Genomic DNA, 25,340 nt, shown 5'->3' on the forward strand with positions numbered 1-25,340 from the left:
AATATCTAAGTTCTACTAAAAATCCATTGAAAATAAAGTACATTAGCTATCAGTTCACTATTAGAATGGCTAAAGAGGCAAATTTCACACCTGCCAGGAAACCCCATCACTGCCCTATTTTGGCATGTTCTAGAAACTATATCCTCAATGGCCATCATTAAGCTACTTTCCTACTTCTGCCCTATAATTTGTGTGGGTCATGAACTGGTGCGCACTTCAGTGGGTTTCCTATGTTCCCCTCCAGATGCCACAAAGAAGAGCAGAACCCTTCTGGGTCTCTTGCTGCATGCTTCAATTTCCCTTCTCCAGAAAAAATATAGACACTCTGAGCTCCTCAAAGAAAGGGAATGAGGAAAAAAAATCAGAACCTGGTGACTTTTGGAGAGTGACTTTGCTGAGGGGTCAAATATTATCAGCTTTAGGGATGGAGACATATTCATGAGCCACCAGGGCTATGACGGTCCCTGTCCAGGATGTAGATTGCAGTGGTATCTGCAAAGTTACTTATTTATTTGCAAATCTCTATGCATGTGCACGTGAGGGTGCATGTAATGGGTGTGTGTCTCTGCCTATAGGGACAGATAATCATTTGTGTGTTTGAGTGAGGATCCCCTCAAAAGCAGTGGTATAATCTCCATCTGTAATGCTATATTGAAACTCACTGGTTTGAAGCTAACCTTGAAAAGTAAATAGTGACAAAAGCAAAGTAATCCTTTAGCCCAATAATAAATTTGATAAACAGTCCCACAATTAAAGCTGGAGAACAAAAGGGAATTGGACAGGGTAGTGTTAACATCAAGGGATAAGGCTTTGATTCTCCTAATTCAATGGCATTTAAACCCATTCAATTTCAAGGAGCCCCCATTGCCTGTTATCAGGGCAGCTTGTGATTATAATTTTAGCTTTCGAACAAAATTGGCTGACGTTCTATTGACTGGAAGGTGAATTCAGCTTTTGAATTGGGCCGTCCCATTGTGGCAGGTGTCTGTGTGTGTTGTAGCTCAAAAATGACTCATTGCTGCCATGCCAGCGACCTCTCCCCGCCATACTGCATCTCCACCTTGGGGCTTTGTAGGAAAACACTAGCCATTTACTCTCCCAGACTTATGAGAGTGTGGGTGGGTGGTGGAAATGTTTCTTCTGACAATATGCATAAGTGTTACCTTGGAAGCTGCTTTCTTCATCAGCTCCAAGGCAAGCCGTCTGTTCTTTTTCACTCCTTGACCCTAAACAATGATAAACAGCAATGATCATGAAAAAAATAAACCCAAAGTATGTTCAAAAACTTCTCACAGATAAGAGTATTTAAGACAAAATATTTAAAATTTTTCATTAAAACATAAGCTTTTTTTTAAAAAAACAAAAACCCAAGCTTTCCTTATTAAAAACCTAATCATCAAGATTTCTACATGCAGAGCCATCCTATCATCAGAATTATCATTATTGTGCTTATATTTGTGGGGCAGAGGCAACAAACCTCAATCTTCCAGGTTAGAAGCGCAGCGAATTCCCCATTTATCACTGAGTGACTCCCTTTGCGTCAATCCACAGGTACTTTGGAAGAAGCCATGAAGAAGGTTAAATGAGTTTGGCCACCCTGGATGCTTTTCTCTGGGGTTTATCTAATTTGCCAGCCACATGAAGCACTCTATCTGTGTCAGACAGCCCAGTGTAATACTGCGCTGTCATGGCAGCCTTCCTGAGCCCCTGCAGGAGTCTCCAGGGTAGGATGGTGCAACTTCAGGAACAGCTCCGAGACCAGTTGTAAATACAAAGGACCCCTTGGAATCGGATACTGACAGAAATGGACAAAGTTTCTCCAGCAAAATGAAGTTTCTTCCAGCAAGACAGGGTGTGCACCATGGAGAGAAGTGGTTTGGGGGTTCTTGTTACAACTGAGGGGCTCTGGGGTGTGGCAAGACCATGTGAGCCAACAATAGGTGTGAAGAGGGATGGGAAGGAACATATAAAGTCTCTCTTGATATATAGGCGTGACACTGACAGGGGCAGGCAAGAGGCATCAGATGAATGCGGTAGCTGCTTCCAAATGCTATTATTGACACTTACACCCCACGTGCTCCTGTTCTGAGACAGTGGTTGAAGGTGTCACATATGACAGCAGACAGGAACACTTTGCATGGCTGTAGCTTGAACTCTAATTAAATACTTAGCGCTAAGCTTCTACTTACTTATGCTTACTATATTTGGCTCTATAATCAATGAAGACAGCGCTAGTAAACGTTCCTGTGTTAATTGGCAGGGTCAAGCACTATCCTGTCATCTACAATCCCCACAACAATCCAACCAGAGGTGCTGTTATTTCCCACTTGAGAACCTCTCCCAGATCACACAGAGAATGAAAAGCAGAGACAGAATTTGAAGCCAGACAGGTGGGCTCCAGAATCCAAACTTCTAACCATCACACTACATATCCTCCTGGACATTTCAGCTCTCTGCTGAGGCTGAATAACCTTTCACAAACTCCTTGAGGGATATCTTTGTGTATTTTTTCAGGTTCTATAATAAAATTGTAAATCTAAGTTTGGTTAAATTGCATATACTGAATTTCTACTAGACTTTAACTTCCCTATTTAATAAAACCGATGAACTGAAGCAAAGTGGAAGATGCAAATATTTTTCAGAAGTGCACCATTACTTCATTTAAGTAGAGCGGGAGAGGAGAGAGAAAAAGGGCAGTGGGTGGCTACTTGGCATAACTGGATGGGGTGCCAAGACCACCTTTTGGCACTTCTGGAAAAGCATCGGAGACTAGAATGACTGGAATGATAGAATGTTAAAACCTGGTTGAACTTCAAGTTTCTCTTCTCCATCTTCTTTGCGTTGAAGGAAAAACCTAGGACCCAGAGAGGCTGAATTATACAAAACCTCACAGATCTTCAACTAGAATTCAGAGACCCTGATTCCCAGGTTATGGATTTTCCAGGATACGTGCTACTTACTCACAAGTGCAATCATTTCTTGCAAAAAGACTATGCACCAGACCCAAATCTGAATAGTACTGAAAGTTGTTAAGTGAAAGAAATGTAGAGGACATATGTCCTCTATGTCCACACTATGTTCCAGGACATAGTGATTGTCAATGACAAGCCACTGAATGAATTCATGAACAAGCTACTGTTGTAAAAGTCAAAGTTCATGTGGATACAAAATGGGATGCCTCTGGGCCTCCCTGGTGGCTCAGGAGATTGAGCGCCACACTGTGAAGCTGTCCGCAGCCTCTGCAGTGCTAATTTGATCCCTGCCGGCCAGCAAGAATCCCACATGGCGAAGCAGACCTCTCCTCTCTCACCCGCTGCTCCCCTCAGCAGTGTATTTCATCAGTCTGCCTGTTCTGCTCCCTGCTCTGTCTCCGGTGAATCCTCTCACCCTCCCGCGCATCTGGCCTGTACCCCAGTTCTTGTATAAAAATAAATAAATCTTTAAAAAAAAATGGGATGCCTCTGTCCCCCATTTGGGACAAACCACAGTCACCATCACGGAACCTTCTCTGAATATAAGCTGAATACCCACACCAAAGCAAGCACTAGTCTTCACATTTAGAAAGTCCATTTTCTGGGTTTCTTCTGGAATATACTCAAAGAGATCTGGCCAGAGGCGAAATCATCCTGGAGATGCTGATAAAAGGCTTCCTACATCCACCCAGGGATAACAGAATGCAGGTTTGGGAAATGAGACCCTAAAGAAACATTATGTTACCTCCAGCATGATCAATTTATGCATTTACCTCTCCCTCCAGGTTGTGGGCTCCTGGCGGGCATAAGTAATGTTTGATTCATGCCTTTAACTTCTACTTTGGACAGTAGCCAGTCCCAACTCCAGTGGACAGGGGCCCCTCCTTTATGCTCGTCTCTGTCCTCTGTCTTCCCCATCAGCCTATGAGCCCTTGAGATCAGGGCCATGGCTCCAGCATCTGTATGCCCCTCCATCCAACACAGAGTTTGGCATTTTGTCAGCTCTGAATGGATATTTATTGAGTGAATGCATTAATGTATTGGCATATGGCTAAGCATCAAACCATTTCTATGCTGATTTGACAACTGGAAAGAGAAGTCCAGGTCCTAAATTTGGAAACCATAACAACCAAGAGGCTTTAAGGCTCTGAAGGATAGAAATGTAGCAAAAGTCATGGTTGTAAATAGCAAGTGGCCACAGTATAGCTCTGCCCACGTGAAGCCTTGTTCTCATTTGAAGACACATGCAATGTGGGGGCAGCTGCCTTCTCCGGGCCCGGACAGAGGGTCCGGGGGATTCCTCACCAGACCCAAGAGCTTTCACTTTTCCAGGACTGATGAATTGATGTCTCTGTGTGAGTGTGAAGAACACAGACACAGAAGCCAGACTGCCTGGACCACAGTCACTGGTCTGAAATGTATCATTTGTGTGAACTTGGGCAAGTTACAGCTTTTTTCTGAGCCTTTGTTATTGAAGAGATACAGCACTCATAGTACACCGCAGTGCCGATCTAACAAGTGGCTGTGAGGATTGAATGTGCTAATACACATACATCAAGTAAGAAGCATGATCAATCATAGTGAGCTGTTACTGTTTTGTATAAGACACACGGTATTATATGGTTCTCAACACCGGGCATTATGTTACCTCACCTGTGGGTCATTACTATTGTCCTGTGAGATCAGACAGATCAAGGATTCATGAGTGGTGGCTGCAAAGGAAGGACTTGAACTCTGTCTGCTGTCTCCTGGGCTAAAACTCTGCCTACCCAGCCCCCCTATTTTGTTGGCTCAAAACCAAAATCTTTGTTTTGATCAACAGAATAGTTGGGATCAACCCAACAGCAAAGCTATGATTCAGTGACAACTCTGCCTGCTGTGAGCCCGCAGCCCCTAGAGGGGCTGGCTCAGGTAGTGATCCATAAAACGGGCTTCTCCTCCAGACTGCCACAGTTCTTGCAAAAGCCAAGAGAATCCAGGTGCCAAAGTAAGACTAATGATTAAAAACAAGACCAGGGCACTGCTTCCGACTCTGCCTTTGCAGCAAATACCCCTTTTCATCAAGAGTGACAGGCACATATACGAGGTTTCTTCAGTTACAGACTCCCTGTTTGCCTGCACGCCTACAGGAAACTGCTCGGGAAGTCTGATAAGAAGTGCACAATTTCAGCGCAAATTAAGTGATCCTTACCTTGAATAACACAATGGCATAGTCGTATATTAATGCAGGGTCTTCGGTCTCCAGGGCGCCCTTGGCATACCACTCAATCGCCGCTTCTGGGTTCTTGGCCACCCCTTGCTGTCCCCAGAAGAGCATTTGGGCCAATCGTTGCTTCAAGACAATAGCAATTTAGAATAATGACTTTCTGGGCAATGCTTGACAAAGACGGGAGGACAAACCTAACTGAGAATACCTTTATATAGGAACCAAGAATTAGGTAGACATGTGGTCTCTTTCAAGTGGAGCCAGAACACTGGAGGTGGACTTGTGCAAAAACAAGTCTTTAACAAATTGGAAATGGTGTATGCATAAGTGCATGTGGAGAGGGTGTGTGTGTGTGTATGTGTGTGTGTGCGCACAAATGAATCCACTGCACCTAGAGCCAGAGCTCAATGGACCTTGGGCAAAAATCACTACTGTTTTCTCCTCACGCCCCTGCCTTTGGGGGGGCAGTGCCTACCCTTAGGTTCAGTGAATGGAGCAGAGGCACCATTCTGAATGCAACACCTGTTTCAGGCAGAGAGTCCTCTACACCTAGCTCCTAGCCCAGCATTTGTCCACATGGCAACTCATCATTAGACATGAGATGGGAGTTCTCCAAGACCTCAAGATGTTATATGTTTGCCCTCCTACCCCCAACCCCACACCCAACAGAGCTCAATAGAAGTTCATAGAAACTGTTCAACAAAAACTAACTGAATGAAGAAAGGAAGACGTGTCTGTTGCTAGGAAACTCATGCAAGCTCTGGAGCACCTGGGAAGTAGCTGTGGCAAAGACATTTCCAGAACTCTGCCCTAGAATTGCACTGGACAGACTGCAGGGGAGGGACAGACGCCCACGAATGGAGCCAGAGGTAATGTCTGCTGACATTCTGGCTTCATGTGCCTGGATCCATACTGTCTTCACTTCTTTCTGCTTCTGCTCTTTCTCTTCTCATTCTCCCCCCAAATACTTCTACAGCATCCAGCAAAGTATCTCCTAAAATACTACGAAGACATCTATAGAGGAAAGGGAGATGCCTTCCTAAAGTCTGAAGTGTTTTCTCATGTCTTTCCTTCTTTTTTCTCTCCTTTTCCCACCTCCAGTCTTCTGCCTGCTCAGCAGACCCAGAGCCTCTTCCCCACACTGTCTGCTCACAAAGAGGATGAGCTAAGCTAAATCCACCCTTTGACAAGGAGGCTTCCTTCTCTCTGCAATCAGCCTTCATCTGCACCCATCACAGCTTTCAATCCTAGTGAAATCAAGGCAAGGAGTCATGGGAGGGCATCGTCCCAGCTTTCTGACCTTTCTGTTCTTTAAAAGTCTACCCAAAAGGCAAGACATGTTCCAGAGACAGAGTAGATTCCGCTGGGCCTAACATAACACATGTGATTTTCTAGTGTCTTCACAGCTGAGTTCTCCAGGTCCATCTACTCTCTCTCCCTCCAAGAGGCTTCTTCTTATTTCTACCTGGTCCACTATGTCTGATCGTGTCTTTCCAACTGGTAACATGGACAGAGGCGTTCATCTCCTGGGTGCAGGTAGGACATCCCCTCCAGCTCACTGGAAGCCAAGTGATGAAGCATCTTGCTTTGGCAAATGAGAGCAGTAACTTGCGCTACTTCTGCATGGAAGCAGTAAGGCCCAGGCTGTGAGGGGCCGTAACATCACCCTCCTGCCATGGCTTGGAAGTGTGGTTATACGGAAGCTCCTGTTGGCCTGGGTTCCTAAGAGACTACAATGCACAGCCCTGCAACCCCCACCAGCCAGGCTGTGCGAGCAGGAAAGAAATGGTATTGCTTTAAGCCACTGAGATTTGGGGCTACGTGTTACCTGGGCGTGACTTGGACTAAGATAGACCCTATTTACCTGGGCGGCTGCGTTGCCTCGAGTAGCTTCGTGCTTCAGCCACATGAAGACATCTCCATCTTCTTTGGTTTGTACCTTGAGTATTTCATCATCTTTCAGCCTAATTGTTTCAACATATGCCTAAATAAGGAGGGCGGGCGAGAAAGAAGGGAAGACAGGGGGAGAAAGAGGAAGGGTAGGGTGGAAAGAAGTATCCAAATGACATAAGCGTGCAACAGATAGGACATTATTCTTAAACCAGCAATTGCTCAAGTAAAAACTACAGGAATAATTAAACTAGGACATTAAAGCTATAATGCCAGCAGATCACATTCTTTTTAAATGAATGCATCACGGCTCATGTATCTGAGTATTTTTGCTCCGATCGAAGAATTTGTCTTGAGAGGACAAAATTTATTCTACTTCCACTGCTCGAGCTTGTTTGAAAAGCTGCTTTTGTGCCACTGGTGTCAGAGCCCGATTTTATGCGGCATAAAAAGGGTAAGTCAATATTTTCTAAGTATAACCTTGTTTTATTTATCCCAAAGTGTTATTATCCTGCATGACTAACCCTTTTTATTTAGTAGACTCAGCTTCAAATAACTTTTGGCTATTTCCAAAAATTAAATCTATCCTGAAAAGAAGTGGGCATGCTAACTCCGAGGATGCAGCAGGAATGTGCTGGAGGCTCAAAAAGATGAACTCAAAAGGAAAGTTCACAGAATGTTTCGAATTTTCACACAGCCTCCCAGGTATCTGCCTTCTCTGAAGAAAATAAAGCTCATTTTGATGTATAAATTTTGACTGTTTATGAGACGAAAAAATACAAAAAGGTCCTGCTGCTTCACCGTCTCCGCTCACACATAATCAACTCCATCAAGCAGTGCCTCGGCTCAGGGTACGAGAAAGGGCTCCTGGATCCAGTGCAGGCCATAGGCAAACAGCACAGAAATTGGATCCAGAAGTCTCAGAGGACAAGAAACCAGGCCTGCCATCCCTGCAACCTTGGTTCAGAGAAGAGCTGAGCTTCACTAACTCTAGCCACCACCCCCCTTCCTGAGACTGTCTCCCAATTGTCTCTTCTGCTGTAGCCACATGGAGCCAGGGGTCTCTTTTGGGGACATGGCGGGGGGGGGGGGTTGTAATGCAGGTTCAGATTTGAATTGATAAGGTTCTTGAGTTATTGGGTTCTCAGACCCAGACCCAGACGGATCAATCTCTGAGGGCTGCTAATCTGGCGGAGGTCACTGAGCTGTTAGTAAGGAGAATAACAATCACCACCAGCTTTTGTTGAAATCAAGCACATGCCAGGTACTTAGTGTTTTCATTTAACCCTCACAACAGGACTACACCCCAGACCTCACAGTCCTGAGCTTATAGGCAAAGAAACTGGAGGCTCAGAAAAACCATGAACGCAAGCTCAAGTCATAGAGCTGGCCATGGAGTTGGCTTGAGTCATAGGCAGAGCTCGGACCTCCTGGCTCATGATGCTGCCTCTAGAGAGAAGGCCTGGGGTCCTGATGGGATCCAAGCCCCTCCATCTCATCGACTCTCCCAATTATACAGCCAATGTGTATGGAGGCGCCCCACAAATGGGAGCTTGAGGCAATTTCCAGGGGACCCTCTTGTCTGCAGTGAGCCTAGAACTGGGTTCAAGTTCCAGCTGGTCGAGTAATGAAATCTCAGAAGATTTTTGTTCATCTGGGAGTTTGGATGTCTTGAATTTTGGTTGTTTTTCTCTTTTTTCTTCCTCCTTCACTTTGTCATGGGTCTTGAGTGAAAGACATGATCTATGAAGACACAGTTCCTACCCTGCAGGGAGCTAGACTCTTAGGTGTCTGTGCCACTCTCTTGGCAGCGACAATATATCATAATAACCAGCGCGGGCTGCGTGCCAGGCTCTGTTCTAATTGCTTTGCCCAGATTGACTCATTAATTCCTTGCAACCTTGTAAGACAGTCACTACCAATATCCCCATTTCACATATGTGGAAACTTGTGGCCCAGAGAGCTAAAGTGTTGAGTTTTTCAAACTTAGGCATCAAGCCAGACTGGCCGCCTGGGGACCCATGGTGCTCACCCAGCTTCACCATCCTGCAAAGGGCTCCAGCATCCAGGGGCGGCAAATGACAACTGTTCTCACTGTCTCCCCTTAAATATCATGACCTCCATCTACAGTGCTGTGAAGGGCTCTTGGCAAAGGCCACATTTCAGGGGGGCTGGCAGGCCATGCCTCACTCTGAAGAAACACTTTGTCCCCTCATGTTGCTGACCCCCTCTGAGTCTTCTGGGTGATGCCATCAAGGTGTGTCGCATGATGGGGCCTTTGAGAACACAATACCTTGCACATCAGACCCAAGGGACCTGAATTCTAACTCATCACAAACCACGTGTGGGCCAGTTACCTAATTTATCAAGACTCAGTTTCTACATCCATAAAATGGAGCTGAGCACAGAACATGCTATAGCAAAAGCACTCCACTTGCTGCCATTTATTTTTTACAGAGTGAGGATCTTACAAGACCTGGGTTCACATCTAGGCTCCACCACTCGTTTGTTGTGTGACTTGGAGCGAATTCCTTAGCTTCTCTGAGTCGCAGGTGCCTTGTCTCTAAAACGGGAACGAAACCTGTACTGACCTCATAGGCTTGTGTGAGGCTTAAACCAGAGGGTTTATGGATGAGCTTAGCAGAGAACATGGCATCTGGTAAGCTCAGTAAATGGCAAGTCATCCTCTTTAGGGCCTTAGTTCATTCTAATGTGTAAAAGGCTAACAGCAGCTTCGACTATTAGTCTTCTTACTGGTATTTGCAGTTTGATACAGTTCAAAGCCTTAGGCCATGGGGACAAAGATCTATCTTTATGCTTTAGCAACTGGAAAGGATAGAATTTGAGGAGGCAGTGCTGGGGCCAGAAACATTTTAGGGCACCCACGCTGTGTGCCAAGCTCCATGGAGCACCTGCCATGTGGATTAACTAATTCTTGCTGTAACGAGCGTGTGAGGGCAGACCCCACGGCCTCCACCGCACTGGTGGAAAAACTGTACAAAGACACTCAGGCAAGGAGTGTTGTCCAAGATTCACATGCAGTGAACAGCAGAGCTGGGTCCTGACCCGAGCAGATCTGGCCCCGCAGTCACACAGGCAGGAGTTTGCTTCTCGATGGCTGTGGGCTCACCCCAGGCGCAAGGAGCACCCTGCACTGCAAAGTTACTTGCTGACCAGGCGGGAGGGGGTGCAACACCTGGAGACTGTGCAGCACTCAGGTCCCCGGGATCCGGTGCAGGGAGGGCCCCACGCCACCCTGAGACCGTCACACTCCAAGGCTTTCCCTCTGCTCAGCCCACAGGCGACAAGGGCAGAGGGCAGAGCTCATCATCTTAGCAGCTGTCTGCCAGGGACGACGGGACAGTCCGAGCAAGGGGAGTGTGTGGAGAGAGGGGTGGGCCGAGGAAGTGGTGGAGGCAGAGAGAGAAGAGAGGAAGGAGAGACAGAGAAAAAGAAGAGACGAGGGCGAGAAGGGGGCGGGGTGAAGTGAGGGAGGGGAGGGGAGCGAAGGGCCCAGTGTCCCACATTGTGCAGCACCCGCCTTCCGTGGACTGTGGCTACAGTGGTTGGGCCGGCAGGCCCAGGAGCTCCGCAGTGCAATTTCTGAGCCTGCTCTTAGCCGCCCACCTCCACTAACTTTCTTCAGGACCCGCGGGAACCGCCATTAAGGACCTGCTTCTTAGGGTGCTAAAATCAACCACAATGCTTGACTCCCAATAGGGGGTATGGGTTCTCTTTGTTGAAATCTAACATTTTAGGGATTTTCAAGTAAGAATGGGGAAATATCAGCTGTAATATGGCTTCCCTGGAGAGGCAGGGAAGCAAATACCCAAGATCCCCCAAAGTCGGGGGGTGGGGGGAGTCACGTGTATGTCACACACATGCAAAGGCGACCAGGGCTCAATGCTACAGAGACAGACTTAAACACTAAGAGGCCTGGGTGTCTGCAAACAGCAATGAATGCTGGTCGCATCCAAAAGCACCAGAGTCACAAGATGCTACAATTACCATATGTTCACCCTGGTTCTCTGCACCCTCACCCCACCCATCATCCCAGCGGTAAATGCTGAGATACCAACTACATGTCAAGCACAGTGCCAAGCACAAGGGGCACAGATGTGAACAGGTGGGGTGCCTGTCTCAGGAGCCCAGTCTTGGGGAGTCTCTCCTTGGCTGCTTCCTTGCTGTGTCCTCACATGCCCGGCCCTCATAGCAATCACACGTGATCAGGGCCCACCTACTGATGCCATCTGAGCTTTGCCACCTCATTAAAGGACCTATCTCCACCTACCATCATGTTCTAAGGCATGGGGTGTTAAGACTTCACCTATGAACTTAGGGGACACAGTTCAGCCCCTAACCAGAAGCCGTCACAGCAGCTCCAAGGAAAGAGGACGCAGGACAAAGGTAGCAGAAGAGAGCAATTGGCCTGTGATGCCATTGGGACTGTAGCTCACAGATGACGGGGTGGGGTGGGATATCAAAGATGACTCCCCATTTGCTAGCACAGAAAATGGTACCGTCAGCTGAGAAGTGCGTGCAGAATGGAGAGCAGGAAAGTTGTTCTCCCTCTGAGTGTGTTATGACAGCACATGGAAGGTTGTAAAGAAAATCTCAGCCAGAGAAGGTTTGAGAGATTTCGGTAAATGGAAGGCACGGAAACTAGAGGTGTGAATGACTCCACCTTTTAGAAAGCATAGAAGGAGAAGAACAGAAAGCTGGGGACCAAGACTTGCAGAAACGCAAGGGCAGGGAGAGAATTCGAGAAACTCATTTGGGATTAAGCCAGAAAAAAAAACAGAAACCTTCTCTGTAACCTGAAGCAGCGTTCCACTAAATCATAGTGAAATGACATGAAGTGAGATGACTAATAAAGAAGATGAAGTGATGCGAGCCACGTGTTACATAAAGAAGAAAATGAAGCAAGATTCAAGGAAGGAGTTACTGGAGGATTCTTGGTTTGTTAATTAAAGGTCTAGCTTGCCTTATCTCCTCATTTGTTCCATGGGCTGCTGAATTAATAGATTCCTTAACAAAAGGACATTTAAATCAACATATGACACCTGCTTAAATTCTTAAGAAGCCATTAATTACACATTCTTAAGAAAATGAGCTATGATACAACTCCTCTAACTGCATAATTCCTATCTATGCTTCTTCATCAAACGACTTTTCAGCTACAAGATGGATCTTTTCTATTCATCTTCTCCGGTTCTGACCAATTAAACATTTTCTTTCATAATCATAACATTTCACATTCCAAATCTTCAAAAGAAAAGGAGCTTGTTCACGACATACCATTTCCCATTGCTAATTTATGCTGAATTAGATTTCTTAAAAGTATAATATGTACATACAGCACATTAATAACACATTCGGGTTGAACAGAACAGTGGAAGTATTATACTGTGGCTTGACTTTGTATGAATGTTTCAGAGCAATTTTTTTTACAAAAAGTTTATCAATTAATAAATGAATTCCTTTCAAATAGAGGTCAAATTTTGCACATTGCTTATCCACATAGAGAATACAAATGATGAGTGTGTAAGCTTATCCAGAAGAAATCATTTTTTCTAAAGGAATTAGAATGTCTATGTAGACAGCCCTTTGGTGTTTTATAGCTTGACTCATGTTTAATGTTCACTGACAGTGTGTGTCTTTGAGTCATTTATTTCATAACTGTACAGCGGCCACAGCAGATTTCTTCTCCAGAAACCATCCGTTCCCAGTCATCAAAGAACACGTTTTCTGCACTGTGGGTTTCTGAGTGCAATCCAGGAGCAGTGCTGGGGAACTGCGAGTGGTCTGGCTCCCCGTTAGCTGTTCAGCCTAAGATCTCACAGTTCTGACGTAGCCAAGCCTCTCTCCTGGGCTCACCAAGCATAAGCAGGGAAAATCACAAGTTTAGGGTCTTGACCAGAGCCAAATCCAGCACTGCAATTTACCTACTGTCTTTGGCTGCACAAACCCAGGCATCCCGTTGATTTAGATATTGTCAGTGGCAGAGATGAGTAGTTTCAACAGACACGGTATAAGCAAAGCCTAAAATATTTATTATCTGGCCCTTCAAAAAAAAAGAAAAAAGCCAACTTGCATTTTTCAACTTCACCACCTCAACTGCTATGACCATCAAACCATCTTAAATCATTTCTGGAGAGGGAAGGTGTGTACAAACCCAGTCCAAGAGGCCAACCACATTATGGTCTCTTCCCAGTGGATGCATTGTGTTTGGGGGGCAGGTATGAGCCATTGATTTTTTTTTTGCCCAAAGGGTTAATAAGATTTTGGAGCCTACAAAATTAGGGGCTGAAGTTAGTGTCCTTCCTCAGAACATAGCTAGGGATGGAGCTTGCTTCTGGGTATCCCAGACACTGCTTGTTATTACATATTGATAGAAGCCATTGGTTCCCTGCCACCACTCAATATGGCTCCATTCTCCCTAGTATCTCTGGACCCCACCACTTCCAATGGTCTTGGAACAAAGACAAGATACCTATGTTTCTGGCACACATTTTCTGCAACATCTAAATCTGTCCAGAGACAAATCTACACTTTGCATGCCAGTCCTCCCACTCATGAAAAGCTTTTCATGCATAGATATGGAATGCACCTGCATTCAGCCTGAGCACAGTCAGGAAATATGAACTGGAGAGTGTAGGAAAGCATTCTCCCCATGTGATTTTGTCCATCCTCTGAAAGCCAACAAATAAATCGGCCACAGGTGCAGACACACTATAAAATTGTGCAGGACGCCCTGGTCAACAGGGCTATAACCATTTTGACCTGTTTCTCTCTCGTACCTGATCTCCTTGTAGTGTGTGCTGGTCGAGGGGGGTCTTGGTAGCAATGTTGCTGTAGTAGGCATAGGACAGCTCCCAGTCCAGGGGGTACTCATCAATGCCCTGATAGTGCTTGTATCCAAGATTCATTGAAGACAGCCTCTCACTGCCCTGGCCTCCAACCAAGCTATACAGCATGCCCTGTTAGGAAGGAATTGACAAAGCATTCAAAAGGTTGTAGACAGGGACCATAAACTCCTAACATCAAAAGGTCACCTGCCCTGTTCCTGTATGAGCCTGGCCATCCCAGAAACATGTAAGCATGCCTTTAAAAAAAAATGTTTAAAGAAGAAAGCAATACAACTTTCCCATGGTTTATAGATTCCCAGCTATCTGTCCTATTAATGTCTAATAGTGTAAAGTTTCTGGAATTCTGCCCTTTTCGCAATGGCAATGCACAGCCTTCCCCTGATGCTCACAGCATCTCTGCATATCTGCCAAGCAGTCTCAGCGTTCCTGGTCTGATTTAGTTGTATCCTCCATGGCCAGACGGCTGGGCAGGTGGGCGTTGTCACAACCTCACACCCTCAGAATGTTAGTGTTGGGAAGGGTCTTCAGCAATTGAGTGGTCCGACCCATCCCATCATAGAGAAAATAGAGGCCTAGAGAGGTGAAGTCCTTTGTCCATGGCCAACCAGCCACTCTGGCAGAGACAGACTCTTCTACACCATTCCACCTTGGTGGGAATCGCCCCACGGACTCAGAAAAACAAACTGTCCACCATGAGCTCTATCATCAGAGAAGGGAAGCCACTGGAAAGGAATATGGAGCCCCTGGGCCGGTCTACACAGTCCGAATCTTTCCAAACCCAAAATGAACAAGTCTTTGTGCAAATCTGGAAACTAAAAGTGATCAGGGACCATTTAGTGGACTTATAAAACTCTGATTCCCAATGTTAGGCAAGTTGCGTAATAAATTTGGATTCAAAACCAACAACTGTCAAAATCAACAGCTTTTATTTTGATGGTAGAAGACTGCATGTGACAATACTTTCTGGAAGTCCAAATGACTCCATTTAGCTAAAAACATAATATGGGGGTCTCCCTGGTGGCACAAGGAGTAAAGCACCACACTATGAAGCAATCCGCAGCCACATGGTGCAGCAGACCTCTCCTGTTTCACCTGCTACTCCCCTCAACAGTGTATTTCAGTCAATCTTCCTGTTCTGCTTCCCATTCTGTTTTTGGTGAATCCTCTCACCCCCCACATCGCTGGCCTATACCCCATCTCTTGTATGCACAAATAAATAAATCTTAAAAAAAAAAAAATAAGGGATAGTGGTCCCACAGTCAGAGTAGTTACAAGAACTAGGCAAGAGACACTTGTTCTCAAAAGAGTGGGATCCTGGTAAGATCTGCTCAAACTGTTTCTAAGACAGTATACCAATCTCATGCCCGAGTCTATGTCCAGGAATGAAGCATCCTTTTCAGTAACTAAAAGCAGGAGATCCTGTATTTAACACAGCCCCAGGACATTTTTCTTCCATGTAGAGATGTAAAAGACTCCAGGGAGTATGAAGATGTCCAGCAACACCTGGAGCACAAGAGCCCTGCTGTGCAAATGTAACTCAGGTGACTGAAATTTCTGGAGCCCATGAAATACTCTACCTGCAGTTGATCCCGAGGTACATTTAATCCAGTTTCATAAAAGACGGCGAGGTAGTAGGATGCTTTATGGTATCCACAGCAGCTGGAATCCATCAGCGAGGGGATGACAGAGCTAATTTGGTGAAGACCATCGACACTGGAGAGTCTCTTTACAGCCTTCTCAAATATCCTCCCACCAATTTCTAATATAGATTCATTTGGGTTCCTTGGCACTGTACAGAACACAATTCACAGCACACACAATTAATTACCCTGGGATTGACATGGCTTTAGAAAGGAAAGGGGAAAGCCAATTAAACCACCTGAGTTATTAATATGGTTGGTCCTGCAGTGCCTTGAAATATACCACCTTCCAGGGAGGTAAATTAAACCCTTTGGGGATGCCACAGTGTTATCCTGTAAATAGCTTTTTCTTTGCACTAAATGACAGCCTAGCATCCTGGGGAAAAGGATGTGCCTTATATAGCTGAGCACCTCAAGAGAGTAATTTGCTCGGTGTAACTCACCACCTGATTTGGACCACCTAAATTTCTAGAGACCTCTTTTTCCTTCCAGGGGTCTCTGAAGAAGAATGTTTTACCTCAAAAGTAGTTCCTAGGTGCTGCTCTAAAAAGAGCAAAAGTAAAGGAATTTGAAATGCTTTCTGATCCTCTTTTGCCTCTAGGTTTTCTCATGGTCTCTAAATACAACAAAAAGAATGCGTCAACTCTTCTAGAGAACTTGCAATATGTCAAATAAGGGTTGGGCTTCTTCAAATACTGGACTTATGCAAATCATGTCCCGCAATCTGACCCATTTCAGGAGGTAGGCGCTATGATGATGATCCTTATTTTGTTTCAGATGAGGAGCTTGCAGCCCGGAGAAGTCAACTAACCTGTCTGAAGTTACAAGAGCTGGAGAATGGATGGGCCAAGCTTTGGGTCCAACTTTGCAGGTCACCAGAGCCAGACCTCCCACTGAGTGTTCTACCCCCACCTCCGGTTAGTTGGCAGCCAGTCCTCATAAAGACTTCACCGCGGGTACAGACCTTTCTACACAACTGCTTTAAGCTCTGATACTTTTTTTACCCAATCCTCCCATTAACCTGATAAACATTTAGCAAGTGCCATGGCCCCATCATCTAAGTGTCACAATCTTCTAAACTCTGTCTGCATTATTCATCTCTCTTATTTATTAATTCAGCCAGTGAATGTTAACTTTCTATTCTGTGCCTCTGTTAGAAGCTATGAAACCAGAAAGACACGTGAGATTTTGCATACAGCACAAAGAAGTCACTAAGAAGGACACTGGTTATGTTTGGGGAGAAATGGCCACCTGATATAAGAGTAAAATTTTACCTCCTTCAAAAACTGTTGCACCTGACTGTGGTGCCAGCAAACACAAAGCAGCTTCCCCATCGATTCAGGCAGACGGGTAAAGGAGAGTTTAGTGCCCTCGGTGGATATTTCTAGGCTTTAATGCTCTTTCTACGCCAATTGTTGCGGGGCAAACCCACAGGCTGGCAACGCAGGGAGCCCCCGGCAAATCTGTACCCTTTCTCTTTGGGTTCTCTCTGCCGTCACTTGTCCTCTCATAGCCAGCCCACCGAACCTTCTTCCAGTCTCTGAGAGACACCGCCCTTATAGCCTCCGCCTCCAGGCTCAGGTGTGCCCACTTACACACGCCCACACGCACTCCAGGTGCGCGCCATCAGGCATGCGCGCCCCGCACCCATGCTCCCAGGCGCCTCCTGCATAATAGCCACAGAGGCCAGCAGCATGAAAACCTGACCATCACTTTCCCTACATCATTTTTCTTTGATTTTCTTCATTCCATCCAAATTGTAAATGTTGCCAACAACTTCCAGGAGGCAACGGGAGATTTCTGCATGGTGGAATGCACAGAGGCCAGTTTCCAATGGTGGACTCTCAAATGGGAAGATCTAAGATGGGCTGTCTAGGTAATTCCCTGGCAGAGGTCCACCCTAAAAATAGAGACCAGCAGAATCTGCAGACCAGATTGTGAAGCCCAGGTCAGTAGTTATGAGCTGGTGCCAGTCCCTCTGGGCACACGGGCACGCTGGCTGCCGAATCGGGGGGTACATGCCTCCTCCTGCCTTGCTATGCGGGGGAGTCTGCCCACCACCTGCATCCAGTAGCGGGGCCTCTCATCTCGTGGCTCCTGACTATCCTCATCCAGCCTTCTCCAAGTTTCTGAGAGGCAATACACAGCTGGATCTGCTTTCAGTCCAAGATATTGAAGAAAACCACCTTATGAACAAATGGAATTTGCTTCCCTTCCTGCATTTTATTGATCCCCAAAGAAATAGATACTTGTTTAAAAAAAAACACACACACACAATACATATTTGTATAAAATAAAAACAGAAGTTCCGTCTCCTCCAATCCTTAATAGTGAAGATAAAGACTATTAAAAGCTGGTGTGTGTGCTTCTCTTGGCACAAATAATAACTCATATACACATCTGTCTGCATCTATGCATACACATTTTCTTTCCTCTAAGTTCCTGACCCTCAACTTTTTTTTTAAATGAGCCACATATCGGGAGTTTCTGTTCATGGCTATCAAAAGTGCGTTATTTTCTAAAACTTCAATACGATTATACTCCACAGCAGAGTCATTTTCCAACCAATTCTTGGTTTTTAGACTCTTGGGGTGCCTCCAGTGGTTTGCTATAACATGCACATATTGATCATTTCCCTGTGCTCCTCTGTTGGGATATAACTGAATAATAATCTTTTCTACCAGGAGCCTGGGAGCTCCTTTCAGATTTTACCTTCATATGCTTGAGAGAATTCCATCCTATCCAAGTTAAACAGGACAAGAACTTTCTCTGACAGATTCAGTATGTACTGCAGCCATCCCATGGAGTTGCAAATTAAATTCCACTTCTACTTATTCATATATTTACTTTTAGATGGGTACTCAGCTGCCCTCCGTGCACATTCTGAGCAAAGCAGTATTAACATTTTGTTAACAATCCATCCCCACCTCACCTGCTCTACCAAACACCCAACTAAGATGAGGAGTTTTGCCTGAATACCCGCAGACACTGGCTAGATGAGCTCAGAGGACAGAAGATACTCCAAACCAAATGAAGCTCCAAATGAAACACTTGTCCTGCTGACCTCGGCATGGAACCCCAATAATCATTAGCGAGAACACCCAGGTAGCTGGGATTGCTGGAGACTAAGAAGCAATGGGAGAATCCTTCCCATATCTCAAATCCTTAGCACAAAAAACCTCAGAGACTGAAATGTAAGCAGGTTGAAAAGGCTCCATTATTTCGTATACATATTAAAATTCTTAACTCCCCCCAAATATTACCAATCAATATTTTCTCTGTTAAAGAATCTAAACAATTTTCTGCACTAGTGAATATAATAAAAAAAGAATTCTGGGCCTCCCCGGTGGCGCAGCGGTTGAGCGCTGGGTTGCAAAGCTGCCGGCGACCTCTGCGGCGCCGGTTCGATCCCCGGCTGCTCCTCGGCCACCGAAGGAGGGTCCCACATGGCGCGCAGACCTCTCCTGCCGCCCGCTGCTCTCCTCAGCAGTGTACTTCGGTCTTTCTGCCTGCTCTGCTCCCCGCTCTGGCTCTGGTGAATTCTCTCACCCTCCCGCGCTTCTGACTGTACCCAGTGCTTGTATAAACAAAACGAACGAACAAACAAACAAATAAATAAATAAAAAACATGCCTCTAAAAAAAAAAAAAAAAAGGAATTCTAAAGTCAAGCTGCTCATCTTGCACATTCCTTAGTTTGAATTCCACTGCAGCACCAAGCCATGATGACATTGGTGATATTGTAAAACTGGCGATTTTAAAATCAGTTTAATGAAACTGTTAATTTCACCCATCTGGTTTAGCATATGCATTTTTCCTGGTCGATCTGTAACTAAAAAGCATGCCTTGTTCATGGAGATTAATGGCATAATGAAAAAACAAACAAACAAAATAGAGGAAGCCATTTTCCCACTTTCTTTCTGCACCAGAAGCTAAGGAAGCAAAAGCACAGGCACCACTAACCCTCACTGTTTTCCAAGGAGCACCGGCACTGTCCATTTGGCATTTTTCCCTTTTTTTTTTTTAACAACAGTGTCATAAGGTGGCCATTTGTGTGCTTGTCTTTAAAAGAAGCAAGAAAAAGAAAATAAGGAGCTGGCGTCGGCATCTGATTGAGAATTCAGGAGGAGAAAGGCAAACTCATTCCTTGGGAGAGCAACAGGGACGTCAAGAGGAAAGTCATTTTTACTTTCAACTTCCAAAAGGTGTGATGCATCCAAAGCAGAAGTTTGAAAAGGGAAAAAGGACCGAGAGACAAAAGCAGTAACCAGAGAAGGAAAGATCTCCACCCAGTTTACTAGTTAAGGAAAACACAGAACATGTCTCATTAGCATTCTGATCGGGTCAGCCCCGCTGCTTGCAGACCTAAGGAACTGCCTTATTTTGCTCTCAAAAGTCAACTATTCACGCCCTTCTGTCCTGCGCAAATTTCCTGGTTTTACATGTCATCCTCCTTCTTTTCTCTCCTCCTTCCTTTCCTCTCTTTTCCTCCCTGGTCTCTCTCCCCCACCCCTCCCTGTTGTCACCAGGGATTTTCTGGGCAGGAAAATTATGGCCCATTCTTTGTCTCCTTCTTTGTGCCTCTGTATTTTTTTTTTTTAATAACCATAACGTACGCTTACTTAAGTACAGAAAAAATACAAAAGATGATGGCTCTTCAGTGAATAACAATGCAAGTAGTTCTTCAGGGACACAGTACCCCGGTGTTATTAAGTGACATCGTTGTATTTCTACCATTTCCAGAGTCTCCGAATAAACATGACAAGTGTTGGCAAAGATAAGAGTAAAAAAAAAAAAAAAACCCACAAAAAAACCCAAACCAGAGTGGCGCCAGTGTGGCCAGCACCCCTTGGCACAGTGTGTGGAGACGCCCCTTACCCTGTGCTCAGCATGGCAAAGCCTGGGGTGAGAGTCAGGACGTCCCTGGGGACCGAGGCAGATGGCGTCAGCCCTGCCAGCCCAGCCTGGGACCTGGCCTCATCCCAGGGCCACTTGCTGGCAGACCTTGTCTCCAACAGGCACAGCTCCCAGCTTCCAGGGCTCAGAGGTGCCCCCCCAGAATGAAAGTAAGGAAAGCAGTGAAGGGTTCTGGCCTCAGGCAGATGTCTGCAGGGGCCTGCGGTTGCCTGTCTGTCCCCATGCCTGCCCTGCACCTATCAGCCCCCCAGCCCTCGTGCACCTGGTCTTCGTGTCCCGAATCACCCTTTCCTTGCAGAACTAGCTCAGGCCTCATGCTCCCCACAGGGCCACCGTTGCAGCCCCCCTACCCAGCGGCCTCTACCTCTCTTCCCTGGATGCCAGGGCCCCGTGCCAAGGGCTGCATTTTGACAAGGAAAGTGTGATTGGGGAGTAGTAGAAATAGCCAGCCCACCTTTTCAGTAATGAAATGCATGCAGACGAACACACTGCCATCTTAGCAGTAAGTATAAAAAGCCCAAATGCTAATCGGACCATTTCTATGCTCTGGCAGGAGCCATGTTCCTAGAGATTTGAAGGTTCCCCAGGAAACAGCACAGAGGTTGCCCAGTCCGCATGGTCCCCGGAAGTCCTAAACATAGGGTCTCGTATTGGGTGTCACCGAGCCTGGACAGGGGTGAGCTACCACCAGGGCAGCATAGGAGAATTCCCTGCCAAGTCAGGAAGCAAGTGACAGTGGAGGTTCAGGAAAGCCAGGAGGTAGGAAATGGCTTCTGCCACACTGGTTTGCATTCCGCTGCCCTGAAGGGCTTGCCATCTTTCATTCAAGGGCAAGCTGGCTGTGGAAGGTGAGGGAACAAGCATTGCACTTCTGAGGGGACAGCTGCATTTTACACCAGGTTAGCTCAGTAGCTGTCAAGTTAAGGGGCTCCTCCTCTGCACTGCTGGTGGCATGTGTGCAGGGGCTGGTCAAACGTCTCATTATGGTCACCCCAGACACAGCACAGTTCTCAGAAGCACCCAATACATGGTGCAGCTGGAGATTGCTGAGCAAGGTGAAGGGAGCAGGACAACAGGCTCACGGAACTCTCCAGTCTGGGGCTGGCCTGCCTCATGCAGACCTTGAACTTGTGTCTCCTGGAAGTCAAATCTCTCACTCCCGACAAAGATATTTTTAGTATTTACAATGAGATCACTTTCCATCTGGAGTGCATCTAGTTACTCTTGTTGAAGGTCTTCAAAGAAAACCCAGATCCTGTCTTGGCATCATGGTAGACTCGAGACAAATCAGCAATTTAGAAATCAATCAGCAGGTACATCAGTCCTTGGACACAGAATGGCAGAGTTTTCTGCCTGGGGCACTGAAAAGGTGGTGCAGGAAATAGGAGTGTGAACTGGGGCTGACGGCTGTTTGCAGAACAGATGAGCTTATGAACACGGGCAGGTGAGGCTTGTATGTTCTTTGAAGGGAATGGTGCAAAATGCATATAGGGTCATATGGAGGAAACAGTGATTCACCAGGCAGATAATAAACACCCAGAGCCACTGCAGAGCTTTGGAAATGTAAACAAGATATTTCACACTTCTTGCACCACCCTCAACAAGCTTGCAGCTGAGTGAGTGATAGAGACTCACGGAGCATCAAATAGCCGTCACTCAAGACAGAGTGAGAAAAGCTGCACTCAGGCAACCCTGCCCCTCTCATATCCACATGGCACCTCTGTCCACGAAGCTCTTTTCTAGACACGTGCTACTTTATGAGGGCATTGCTGCTGTGATTCCTAATAAACCAGTTTCCCAGCAAATATATCATAGCTCGCACCCATGAAGAGTATCAATGTTGCTATTAAAAAACAAAAACAGAAAATAGCAAGTGTGGGAGAGGAGGTGGAGAAACTGGAACCTTTGTGCACTGTTGGTGGGAATATGAAATGGTACACTCTCTATGGAAAACAGTATGCTAGGTCCTCAAAAAATAAAACAGAATTAATAAGTGATCCTGCAATACCACCTCTGAGTATATACTTCAAAGAATTAAAAACAGATTATCAAAGATACATTTGTACACTCATGTTCATAACAGCATTAGTCACAGTAGCCAAGAGGTGGATGCAAACCAAGTGTCCATCAGCAGGTGGATAAATAAACAAAATGGGGTGCAATGGAATATTACCCAGCCCTGAAAAAGGAAGAGCAGTCTGATAATGTTACAACATGGCTGAAACTTCAGAACATGCTGAGGGAAATAAGCCAGTCACAAAAGGACAAATGGTGTAAAATCCCATTTACACAAGGTATCTAGAGCTGCCAAATTTATAGAGACAGAAAGTATCCTGGTGGTTGCCAAGGCCGGGGGTGGGGCAGTGGGAGAGGGCTTGGGCAGTAGTTGAATACAGTTTCCATTTTGGATTATGAGAAGGCGCTAGAGATGTGCCAATGATTTGAGTGTGTTTAATACTACTGAAGGGGACACATAAAAACGGTTAAGATAGGGGCTTTGAAGGTGTGTCATTTACCACAATTTTTGTTTTAATTGCAATCCTTAAAGGGGGGGACTTAAACAATGGTGGCTACCGGAGGGGTGGGAGTAGGAGGAAGGGGTAGGGGGGCCAACTGGACGGTAGTGACTCGCAGCCAGAACATTGGTGGTGGACATGATGTGGGCTCATATATATGACAAGAGGTGAAGCTGTACTCCTAAACCTTACACAGCATTGTAAACCTGCATTTAACAGTTTTTTTTTTTAAAGGATGAGGGTGTAAATACTTGGTGCTCCTCTTTTGCAGAAGCAAGACACAGCTCAATCTTTTGGGTACAACTAGAAGGTAACTGCTTCCCATGCCTTCTTATCCCTTGTTAATGAAGCCAAACTCCACCCCCTGCAAAGCTCTCATCGCTCCTCTGAGGAGTGTTGTTGGCTGAGAGCGAGAGCAGACGATCCATCTATAGTCACACAATGTGGGGACGACACTCAAGTCTGAAATGTGCGGGTATAGCAGCTTGGAAGTGCAGGCATCAAACGAGGGAGACAACTCTCAGAAAGAACCGGGCATCAATCTACTGTCTCATGCCATCTTAATCTTTTTTATATGCCAGGGGGGCAAGTAATTCTACAAATTAATTCTCTTTGTGCAAACTGTGAAGCTGGGGTTTTTCTTGACCTTTAGTCTAGGCTAGTCTGACTCTTGGTTTTTGTGCTAGTCTGGCACACGGGGAACTTGTCAATACTCGTTTGGCAAATGAATAGGAGGCTGTGATATGAGTGACGTTCAGAAGTTACTCACACAGCTAACTTCCTTATCTTGGTTACTCCACCCAATCAGTTCTTACAGCAAGAATGGCGAGCATTAAACATCTGGTCCCTGAGTCCGTTCTTGTAGCTTATCTCAGATATGAGAAAGGTAATGTGCTGAGGAGGGCCGAAGAAGGTCTACCTGTCAGCAGGTCGGGACAGCTTAGGGTAGCAGCAGGAAACATAATGCAAGCCTAGTTCCTATTAATTAGACTTGTCCACAGATCTTCAAAATCAGCTACAGACTCACAGCAAGATGGACTTGGGAGAAAGGGTGGATGAGGAGGCAGGCCTGGCTACAATCACACTGGCTCCAGCACGATGCTTTTTATGGAAGTCAGAGTCTCCACTAAGCTAAGTTAAGAATGTTAACTTGTATTTTTAACCTTCAATTTACAAAATTAAATTTTCTGCATTTCACCCGGCCTCGTGTTAGAGACGGGGCGCGATGGATGACACCAATCCCTCCCCAGGAAGAGCGGGAGGACGCTATGATAGCCTCGAGCGAGGGCAGTGTGCCAGGAAGGGACGAATTTTAATGAGTGGATGCCCTACCTCTGCAGAAGCCTGCCCGGTCCTTATGGATGGAACAACGTAACCTAGAAAAACGGGGGCTGAAGGCAGAATAGGACTTGAGGTTGGTTCTGGAGACTCCTTCTCACTCTCCCACCTGCTCTTACTCTCTCCTGCTCTTACTTCTCTCTCTCCACCCTGCATACAAAGCCCAGGCAGGAGGAACGCAGGGCGCTGTGCCCCACAGGAGGCAGCAGCCAGAGGCAGGTGCAGTCTGGGGCAGGCTCTTCAGCACTATTCCAAGCAGACTTGGCACCAGGAGGACCTGACTGTCTCGTTGGGCACCAGCAATGGGTCCTGAAGTTGCCAACCCAGCTTTGGGGGCTTCTCTCCTGGCACGGCTGGCCAGGATGTCTAATAGGGGCCACAGTACGTGTCTCTGCACAGTGACAGAATCGTCCTGGAAGTCATGATTCTGGAGCTTGGATTAGGGTTTTCAATCAGATTCTACTCCCAGGCTTCCATAGAAATGAAAATAATTCTAAATTCTGATAAATAAGACTTCTGAAACCAAACAAAGGTCAGGCAATGATAAACTTTAAAACCAACCCTTGAGAGCTGATCACAGATCCGAGGCCTTGGGTGGGGCTGTGGGGAGGGGAGAGGGCGGACACCGGGGTGGAGGGCGAGCCCAGTGGACCACAGCAGAGGATCCTGGCTGCTTTGTTGGTGGGAGAGCTACGGTGATCACACTTGAGGGGAGAAATCCCATAATGTCAAAAAATTAACAAGGATGTAAAACAATGGTACTTCACAAAAAAAGATTAAAAAAAAAACCTCCTGAGATGTAAAAATAGCATGAGAGCATTCTTGAGAGTATTTACTTAAAAAAAGAATGTTTTTGTGAAAAATGATTCACTCCTGTTCCCAATCAGCAAACTATATTTAAATATGATCAGGAATCTCACAAGCCCAGTTTTGACCCAGAGACGGTCCTAACCCACTTAGGCGAAAAGATCCAACAAGCATTTCCCTCCCCTGG

At 46.0% G+C, this 25,340-nt stretch overlaps 1 protein-coding gene across 2 annotated transcripts in view; it reads right to left on the bottom strand.

Moving 5' to 3' along the window:
- Positions 1 to 25,340, bottom strand: part of SEL1L3 (SEL1L family member 3) — a 97,328-nt gene that overhangs the window by 29,866 nt on the left and 42,122 nt on the right. For both annotated transcript variants that reach the window (XM_037529531.2, XM_037529530.1), the window contains exons 10-14: positions 15,515 to 15,726; positions 13,869 to 14,048; positions 7,043 to 7,162; positions 5,164 to 5,304; positions 1,164 to 1,226 (exon numbers count right to left, since the gene is read on the bottom strand). In XM_037529531.2, coding sequence (XP_037385428.1) covers positions 1,164 to 1,226; positions 5,164 to 5,304; positions 7,043 to 7,162; positions 13,869 to 14,048; positions 15,515 to 15,726 — 716 coding nt within the window. The remainder of the gene's footprint in view (positions 1 to 1,163; positions 1,227 to 5,163; positions 5,305 to 7,042; positions 7,163 to 13,868; positions 14,049 to 15,514; positions 15,727 to 25,340) is intronic.

The sequence above is a fragment of the Talpa occidentalis genome, unplaced genomic scaffold (genome assembly GCF_014898055.3).
Source record: "Talpa occidentalis isolate TD23 unplaced genomic scaffold, MPIMG_talOcc4v2.1 talOcc4.6, whole genome shotgun sequence".
NCBI classification, from domain to species: domain Eukaryota; kingdom Metazoa; phylum Chordata; class Mammalia; order Eulipotyphla; family Talpidae; genus Talpa; species Talpa occidentalis.